General features: G+C 38.0%; 1 protein-coding gene across 1 annotated transcript; it reads right to left on the bottom strand.

Moving 5' to 3' along the window:
* On the bottom strand, window positions 808-8,869 carry LOC110265117. The gene is made up of 2 exons (XM_021107905.1): window positions 8,346-8,869; window positions 808-944 (listed from the first exon to the last, which is right to left on the bottom strand). The coding sequence occupies exons 1-2, from the start codon at window positions 8,533-8,535 to the stop codon at window positions 808-810; spliced, it is 327 nt and encodes a 108-aa protein (XP_020963564.1). The 5' UTR covers window positions 8,536-8,869.

Below are 10,677 nucleotides of genomic sequence, written 5' to 3'. Positions count from 1 at the left end.
TCTCTTAATAAATCAAATAATACAACTTCTCAAATCCAATCCTTTTTAAATAACTTTTTAAACAAGACTAGGATTTTGTAGAAATTTCGGCAACACCTCCACTAAAACTTGGACTTTTGCCACCCGGTTCGGGTCCCAACTAAACCGTTTCTCACTCCTTTTCAACAGCTCAAAACCAGAAATAAATTCAAAGCAAGTTAAATCCAACAGTCGCCTCAGTGGCATATCTCAAGAAAACCATTTCAAAGTCAATTCAATATCAACCGATTTAACTCATTTCCAAAGCTTTAAAGAAATGGTTCAGTAACAAATCATTTGTCCAAGATCAAGTCAATTAAAGTAAACCAGGCTGAATTCAAAAGTGCATTCGACTTTTCACATCATCAAATAATTGACTCAAATCAAATCAATCCTCAACGGATTAAACTCAGATTTCAAATCTTTAAAGAATCACTTCAAAACATTACATTTCACAAAGCCGCACAACAATTCATCCAAACAAACATCCATAATCATTCGACTCATTCAAATAATACATGAGGCAGATACAATCACTAAATACACCATATCTCACATCAGTATCCATATGTAATAATTCCAATAATAAACTATAGTTTTCGAAAAGCGCCCCTACCTCAAAACGCAAATTCCATAACTCAAACGCGTCACAAAGTCCTTTCCGCCTCAACCCAAAATCATCAACAACCGCAACCTCAGCTTCAAGCCACATCCCCAATAACCATAGCGACACTAATCGCAACATAGAATAATCAGGACTCAACCCCACGTTACCAAAACTCATATTCATTAACCAACACAACCAAAAACTAACGCGAGACTTTTCGAAACATAATTTCTTACCGAAATAACAACACGAAGCAGCTGCGATTTTGAACCGGCGGCAACAACAACTCTGGCGGCGGCCGGAAACTCTGGTGGATCAACTAGAAAAACCGCAAAGCATCAAAACCATCTCAAAAACCAAAAAGGCAGAAACCTCAAATGAGACCCTTACCGGCAACTTTTCCGGCGACGGCAGAAGTAGCCATAACCTCTGGCGGTGGTTCCGGTAGCCTCAGAACTCTGGCAGCGGCACTGTCAGACTCCGATGGTGTTTCAGGGCAGCTCCGGTGGCAGAAAGGTTTTTCGGCGACCATACACAGCAGATCCCCAACCACAGCAGCAACTAGGAGACCGGCGGCCATGGCGGTAGACTCTGACGGCACGGCAGCAAGGGCGGTGGAACCACCCACGGCGACGGGGATACCCTCAACCACAACCGTGGCAGCAGCGGCGATGGAAGGGCAGCGTTGCTTCCTTGCGACTCATCCCTTTCCCTCTTCTATGTTCGCAGCTTCAACGGCGGCGGCAAGGGACGGGTTTGACGGCGGCGACGAGACGGGCTGGTCGGCGACGAGGAGGACGGCGGCCCCACGCTCGGCGATGGTGGCAGGCGGCGATGGCTTCCCCGCAGTGGCTCCCTTTCGCGCATCTCCTCTCTTCCTGTGCGCGAGTTCAGCGGCGGCGAGACAGAGAGGCGCGGCGCTCTTCCCCCTCCTCGGTCAGACGACGGCGGCAGTGAGACCAGCACGCCGGCGCAGGTCTTCCTCTCCTCCTCCCTTCTTCCGCGACTCAGTCTCCATTTCTCTCTGATTTTTGGCTTCTGTTCCTTTCTTTTCATGGAGAAAGAGGAAAGGAAACCGTGTGCTGCTGTTTGTGTTGTTGAAGGGGGGTTGGGGTGGTGGCTGCTGGGTTACAAGGATTAGGGTTTTATTTTCGAAACTTAGGGTTAGGGGCAATATAGTAATTTCACATAAAAATAAGGATAATATGGTAATTGAAACCCAAATTAAATCCAACACTAATCATATATAGGAAAATACTATTTGCTCATCAACTTTACAAATTATTTTCAATAAAATGCCCAAATCTAAAAATTAGAAATAATATAATTAATTTCTCTATTTTCCAAAATAACAACATTAATATTTAAAATATTACTTATCTAATCCAAATCGTATAAAATCCTTATTATTTCATAACTATCAACTTTATAATTCAAATAATAATCCAATAATTATAAAATTGGATAATAATCATAACTCGTCTCAAATTCAATAAATCAAAACTTGCCTTAATTATCTTTAATAAAATAATTTCTGAAATTAAGGCTATAAATAACCATATGATTTGAGACTTGATCATAAAAAGACTTTTCAAAGGTTCTGGATCTTACATTCTACCCACCTTATAAAAATTTTCGTCCTTGAAAATTGATACAAAATGAAAGAAATTTCATAACAGTTCACCTTTGAACATATTTAAGAAAGAAGCAAAAATATCTCAACATATAAGCATATATACGGTTTTCAAATACTTGGATGGTCGTATGCATAAAGATACAAAGGCAGGAGTGTGATTGTAAAGCAACCGTTATAAGATAGGCTCAATGCACAAGGTCATATGATCCCAATGCCTCACAAAAACTTGAGGTGCCAAAATAGGGTGCAAATCAAGATAGGCGTTCACAAAGCAAAGATGACATGGTTCAAACATGTGATAGTAAAGCAAGGCATCGAAGGCTATAAAACATGATGGGGTTAAAACGACGTGCTTAACATCCGCACACTAATCTCATATCAACCTCAAGGCTTCAACTTTCCAACTTCGTCAAGCACTTTTCAACCTCAAAGCCAATCATAAGCATAACACCCACAAGCTCGTTTGCAAGGGACAAAACACCCACAACTCATCATAATGTTACACACCTACCGCTTCATCTTCCATATACACATATCATGTCTTAAAGAACTAACGCATCGCGTTACGTATACGTCTACAAGTCGCACGTGATATTAAACAATTCTCGAGTCTACTCAGAAGGATACAAGATTTAGAACAGAGAAACAATATCAAGGATAATGCTCATAGATTTAAGAGAATGTATCCAATTCCCAAATAAACAAAGACGCTCAAGCAATGAAGTTTGCTAGAAATAAATCAATTGACAACTTCAAAGATAACCCTTGATCCAAGAAATTCAATAGGACCAATAAGAAGAGAACTAGCGCCTTAGTTCGAAACAAATTCAAATTGAGTCGAAGAAGTAGGAGGTTTACAGGAAAGAATATCTCGAACCCAAGACAAAGCTCACAGAACTCAAGAGCACGATTACAAATACTTTCGGATACATTGTTCATGAAAGAGTCGAAAACTTGCGAAAAAACCACTTTGCAATCTAGAAGAAAAGTTAAGCAACAAACATTCTTCAAGAGAGTAGCAAAAGCATAAATGTGGCTTTACTTCAATACAATTTCATGTTGAAGAAGATTTTGTAGAGTTCCAAAAACAAATGCACACAACTTTGGCTAAGAGCTAAAATACTTCCTTAAATATTTTAGAAAGATAATTAGATGCACAACTTAACCAAAAGCAGTTCATAAAAACTCGAAAGTAATCAAATGCTTGTTCAAAATTCTCAAAATTTTATATTCAAACAAGCGTGTATAACATTTATAGCAAGTACGAAAGAGAAAGTTAAACTCTTTGTAGAAAAGAAACTCCGAAGTAAAAATTTGCTTACAATTTGGTAAAGGAAATAAGTAGTGCGTTACAAACAAACCGATTTCCACTAAACAAGGAAGCTTTCTAAAACCTCATTTAAAATAGCGCATGCCACTTTAAAACAACTTTGTCAAAGTTGAACGATGGTTTCCATCACAATCAAGCAGTTGAAAAATAAATTTAGTTTAGAACTGCTTTAAAGAGAATTCAAAACTTCTTTAAAAAGTTCAAAACAAGACTCCAAAAGTGTTCTTGAAATCACCATCTCAGAAGGATATTCAAGGAGATTAGAATGTACTTAAAAGGAGTCAAGCCATACCTGAAAGGATCTTAAATCAAGATAGTTCAAACAAGATCCACTAGGCATGAGGCATCAAACAAGCTTTCAATTGATTCAAAAGAATACGAAAGTCATAGGAAAATACAACCCAATCATTAGTAATTTCCCAAGGATAAATCTTTGACTAAAAACTCTTGTAAAGATAATGAGAATAAACGATGCACTATTTGAGACAAATCAAACTAACTCACATAAGAATGAGATTCACAAGGTTGGAAAAACCAAGATCAATAGTAATGCTCACAAGATGTAAGAGATCAGTTAAAAACATCATAAGAAGAAAGCCATGAGTCCAACATTTTCAAAAGAACAACAATGGCATAAGCCATGTAGTATGCTAAATCAAACTCAAATCAAAATGAATTAAGTAAAGTTTATCAAACGAAACTCAACCGAGACAAAAGTGGTAAATCCTTTCTTTTCAAAATTTTGAAAAATATCCAAATACATAATCAAATGAAGATGTGCACTAGAGCTATAGTAGAATTACTAGAAAGTCAATTTACTTTTAAAGTAAGTGCAGTTCCGTAAATCAGTAAAAGTACATGTGAGGTATTAGAGATAAATAGTTATTAAACTGTATAAGAAATCTTCAAAGATTCATATATAGATAAGTACATATCTAATCAACAACAACTTTATAAAAATCTCAAAATTGGCTGTAATTCACTGTCAAATAAGAGGAACACTGAATCAACAATTTCTCTAAGAACGGACTCGGACTCCAGAGTTAAAAGGCACAGCGCATTAAGACAAGTTCAAAGCTATATCAAAGAATATTTGAATAAAGAAGAACTGAAATAGAGAAAGACAGATGTAACAAGGATTCTAAACAAGCATATGCAATTAAGATCAAACAAGAATGCATATGAATAAAGGAATAGAGTTAAAAAAAATCAAACTACTTTTTAAAAGGATTAGCAAACAAGAACTTCAAGTTAGGATACGAAAGAACAGGTCGACTCGAACAGAATTCAAGACACACAACTGAATAGCCTCGAGAAATAGTTTCCAACATTCCCAAAACCCGCGATTCACTTTACTCGAAACTCGTATATCATCTATGATAACCCATCAGTGCTTTCATATACATAATTCACTAGTATTAAGCCGGCCAAATTTAATACCAAGAATTTTGCAATACAAGACTAACAGCGTTAATCAATAGACCGTCATGTGCATAAAGCTCTAATTCTCGTCATTCGACAAGACCTAATACATGACAAACGCTCAGAGTATGCAATTGAAGCATAGTCGGTCCATTCTTCAGGCTCTACAGAAAGGACTGCTCTGATACCATAATGTAACATCCTAACTACCAAAGCTCACGCTTCCGGCTACGCGACTCTGATAGCTCGGACATTACGACGACACTTATACTATTTAATACTAAAATATGAGCCTGTTTAAAACTTTAAACCGTAATACCGCTCCCAAAAATACATTCGTTCGATAACGTACATCCATATATATATATACATAAATATATATAAATAACTTTACAAGTATTAGCCAATACAATTCCTATCCCTCTTACAGAATATATCAAGATAACGGCGAGGGTTCAATAAACCATAACTAAAACAAGACAGAGCATCTTAACAACAACTAAATAAAATCTTCGTAACTTCTGCGCCCATGTCCTGAAAGGGGAAAAAATGTAGGGGGGTGAGAACATCATCCTCGAAAGGGTTCTCAGTAGAGGGTTTTTGGGAATTACTGTAATAGGCTACGTGAAGATAGACTGTACCAGTGGTTAATAACCGTCTTATGCCTCTTTTCAAAAACAACGGTTTTCAATAAAAGTAAAGTCGGAAATCTTTTCTGAAAGAGGAACCGTTCAATTCTCGAAAACATCAAAAGCCTTTCAAAAGGTTTATTTATACTGAACCAAAATAGCCTTTCATATTTTATTCCAAACCAAAAACACAAAACCGAAATCAACCATCGATTCATCTCATTCCAACCACGGTCTTAGGCCCAAACAATCCAACAACAACCAATCACCACAGTCCAACAGAGCCCCAGTAGCAAACACAAATAGGAAGATGCAAGCACAAACAAACAGTTATTGCAAGTAGAACAGTTAGCAATTAATCACATAGGCAAACCAAGTATAATATGCACACCCAAACAATGTCACATAAATACATATGATGCATGCCTGTCCCTAGTGGCTGATGATATCATCTGTCGGTTATATAGCCAACCCGACACGTCCTGGTAGCTAACCATGGACAGAAACACCCATCGCGGAGCAAGTAGGTTTGAGCTACAACCCCATTGCTACTACCCGCTCAACCCAGAGCCAGTGGAATAACCACTACTGTGGCTACTACCCAGGCAGGTGTTTAAAAGCTCAACCTGGAGCGAGTGGAATCACCACTACTACCGCTACTACCCAGGCGTCACAGTCTATAACCTGGAGCAAGTGGGACGAACCACAACCCTTGCTACTACCCAGGTATCTCAAGCATATATTCATTCAGTCCCAGCCATGGATCAACATCCATCTCAGCCATCTGGCTTAAATTCATAATTCATAGTCAGCCATACGGCCCATAACTCATTCGGCAATCAGTCATAAATCAATATCATACACAGCCATTTCGGCTCACGGTTCAATCCAGAACCAGCCAATATTCATAATCATACACAACCATTCCGGCCCATAACAAAACAGCACTTCCACCATCCAACATCATCAAATTCATAAAACCGGCATTTAAGCCATAAATCACTTTTTCTCAAATTGATTCACTTTGAAATCAAGTTTCAACTCTTTTCAGCCTTGGCTTTAGAAATCTCGTTTCTCAAATCATCTCAGGCTCATAAGCCAAATTTACTCAAAGTGAGTTCCCTTTTTAAAACAAAGCCACTCTTGGCATTCTCTTTCCAAAACTTCCAAAACCATGGCAAGTTAAGGATTTATTTCAAAGTATTCAAAATCACCCATATAACAATAGGATTTTATAACAAAAGTTTCTCAGCAGAGTCCCAAGTCTTTAGGGAAGGTCAACATATATCAATTCCTTAAAATTCATTGAAACTCTTAAAATCATGGATTCTCGGTTCAAGTAAATAAAACTGAATTTATTATGAAACCAACCATACAAAATCACAAGTTCCAACCCGGTCCAAAAATCAACTCATTTGAAAAGAAACCGGTTCATTTGAATCAAACCACTTTCAGGTTTCTTTTTGGAACCCATTTTTCTAACTCTTCCAAAATGCCTCAAACTTAATTACTCAATCAAAAGTCTAGATTCATTTGAAATCACTAAAATCTCCTTTTTATATTGAAATCAATATTAGAGCATCATTCTTTCCTTCAGTGATTCAAACGGTGAAAATAGTTCATTTCTAAATAAGTCAAACTCAAGGCATAAAGTTCACTAAATAAATTAAGCTTGAAAATATAAATATTCTCTTAATAAATCAAACAATACAACTTCTCAAATCCAATCCTTTTTAAATAACTTTTTAAACAAGACTAGGATTTTGTAGAAAAGTCGGCAACACCTCCCCTAAAACTTGGACTTTTGCCACCCGGTTCGGGTCCCAACTAAACCGTTTCTCACTCCTTTTCAACAGCTCAAAACCAGAAATCAATTCAAAGCAAGTTAAATCCAACAGTCGCCTCAGTGGCATATCTCAAGAAAACCATTTCAAAATCAACTCAATATCAACCGATTTAACTCATTTCCAAAGCTTTAAAGAAACGATTCAGTAACAAATCATTTGTCCAAGATCAAGTCAATTAAAGTAAACCAGGCTGAATTCAAAAGTGCATTCGACTTTTCACATCATCAAATAATTGACTCAAATCAAATCAATCCTCAACGGATTAAACTCAGATTTCAAATCTTTAAAGAATCACTTCAAAACATTACATTTCACAAAGCCGCACAACAATTCAGCCAAACAAACATCCATAATCATTCGACTCAATCAAATAATACATAAGGCAGATACAATCACTAAATACACCATATCTCACATCAGTATCCATATGTAATAATTCCAATAATAAACTATAGTTTTCGAAAAGCGCCCCTACCTCAAAACGCAAATTCCATAACTCAAACGCGTCACAGAGTCCTTTCCGCCTCAACCCGAAATCATCAACAACCGCAACCTCAGCTTCAAGCCACATCCCCAATAACCATAGCGACAATAATCGCAACATAGAATAATCAGGACTCAACCCCACGTTACCAAAACTCATATTCATTAACCAACACAACCAAAAACTAACGCGAGACTTTTCGAAACATAATTTCTTACCGGAATAACAACACGAAGCAGCTGCGATTTCGAACCGGCAGCAACAACAACTCCGGCGGCAGCCGGAAACTCCGGTGTATCAACTAGAAAAACTGCACAGCATCAAAACCATCTCGAAAACCAAAAAGGCAGAAACCTCAAATGAAACCCTTACCGGCAACTTTTTCGGCGACGGCAGAAGTAGCCAGAACCTCTGGCGGTGGTTCCGGTGGCCTCAGAACTCCGGCAGCGGTGCTGTCAGACTCCGATGGTGTTTTAGGGCAGCTCCGGTGGCAGAAAGGTTTTCCGGCGACCATACACAGCAGACCCCCAATCACAGCAGCAACTACGAGACCGGCGGCCATGGCGGCATACTCTGACGGCACGGCAGCAAGGGCGGTGGAACCACCCACGGCGACGGGGATACCCTCAACCACAACCGTGGCAGCAGCGGCGATGGAAGGGCAGCGTTGCTTCCTTGCGACTCATCCCTTTCCCTCTTCTATGTTCGCAGCTTCAACGGCGGCGGCAAGGGACGGGTTTGACGGCGGCGACGAGACGGGCTGGTCGGCGACGAGGAGGACGGCGGCCCCACGCTCGGCGATGGTGGCAGGCGGCGATGGCTTCCCCGCAGTGGCTCCCTTTCGCGCATCTCCTCTCTTCCTGTGCGCGAGTTCAGCGGCGGCGAGACAGAGAGGCGCGGCGTAAATAATTAGTCAATAAATTAATTATTATTTAAAAAATTAGAAAATTAAATTTTATAGATTAGAAAGAAAGAAATAATAAAAATATTAATTTTGACACTAATTTTAAAGATTTTGGTCTAAAACTGGGTCAAAAGACTAAACCAATTAGACCGGACCCAAACCAGCTGAAGGTCCACCCTATAAACTAAGCCACGAGCTTTCTTTCCTCATTTTTCACTCCTGGAACATTGAAGAGGAGAGAATCACGTAACAAAATCCCTAACCCTCTCTTCTAAAAAAATTCTATCGTCCATAACTTTCAATCCGGAGCTCCAATTGACGAGCCATCAGCGGCCACGCGTTCATCTCAAAATTCTCTACAAAACTGAGCAATTTGGTAAGGGGATCACGTTTTCTTATCCAATTCTCCCCTTTTCAGTTCGTGATTTTGGGTTTTAGTAATTGAGAGATTTTGTGATTTTGATGGTTTAAGGGTACTCTAGCGGTGGATAATCATCGAATTTTGTCCATTTGACTCGTGGATAATGGTAAAAAAAGCTCTAACCCTTGTGAATTAGTGATTTAGTGAGATCAATGTTGATTATATTGATATTGTATGAATTAGATCGTGTATCTTGTTGAATTGGAGTTAAATTGGTGGATATTGAAAGCTTGGAATTGAATCCTGTGAGCTGAAAATTTAATTGGTGAGGACTTGGAGCTTTGGAGCTTGAGGAACGGTGGATAATTGAGGTGTTTCGGGCTTAGGGAGGAATCGGCCAAGGTATACTTTTAGTTTCTCGTAGTTAATGTTTAATGTCACGTGAAAACATAGGCTAGATGACCATAGAATAAGTTATATGATATGGAAGGTTGAGGTTTAGTGACTCGTTGTTAAAAATTATTGAGTGGGTGGTTAAAATGCATGATGATTGATTATTAATAATTGTGAATAATAATTATGAGAATGATTGATGATTGATGAATGATATTGAATTATAATGATGAACTTTGAAATTAATAATGAATGTGATAAATAATATTGATAGTAAGTGATGATGAGGATGGGTTGTGGAGATTTGTTGATTATATATATGTAGGTATTTGTGGATGATTGAGTGGTTTGGATGGGACCCGAGAAGGATGGCAAAGTCCGAATTTTAGGGGAGGTGCTACCGAAATTTTATGAGTATTTTGGAAAGTTTTGTATTGGTTAATTTGGATGGAAGAATAGTTTATTTGATTTTGATTTATTTAAGAAAAGAATGAATTAGGTTTGAGTTTAAATTATTGAGAAAAGAATTGTGTTTTGAGTTTGATTAAGAAATCACATTTGGGAGAATTTTAGTGAATTTTAAAAGTAATTGGTTTTTGATTGAATAATTCCGTTTTGCAACATTTTGGAAAAGTTGAAGAATTCGAGTTTTAATTTTGAAAAACGGGACGATCTCCGAGTTTTTGGGAATATTTTAAATTTAAGAATGAAACTAAAATTAATTTTGGTTTAAAAGAGTGTTTAGCATCATGAATTAGATTGGAAATAATGAATATGGTATGATGGAGATGGTATTGATGTTAAGATTTGTGATGAATGAGATATGATTGAGAATGAATGTGTGAATGATTTATAATGAATTTGAAAATGAAATTAATTTTTGAGCTTTGACTTGGCAAGGATCGTGGTGGTTTATCGCTTGTCTAGTGTCGAGACGTTTGTGGGGATCGTGGTTATTTACCACCCACTTGATTTTAAAGAAAGTTATTTTATGGGAATTGTGGTTATTTACCGCCCACGTGTGTGCTGTTTTCCAATTGAAAATG

The sequence above is a fragment of the Arachis ipaensis genome, chromosome B07, assembly GCF_000816755.2.
Source record: "Arachis ipaensis cultivar K30076 chromosome B07, Araip1.1, whole genome shotgun sequence".
Classification (NCBI taxonomy): domain Eukaryota; kingdom Viridiplantae; phylum Streptophyta; class Magnoliopsida; order Fabales; family Fabaceae; genus Arachis; species Arachis ipaensis.
Note: the sequence above shows the minus strand (reverse complement) of the source record. Positions and strands in the feature narration are given on the sequence as shown.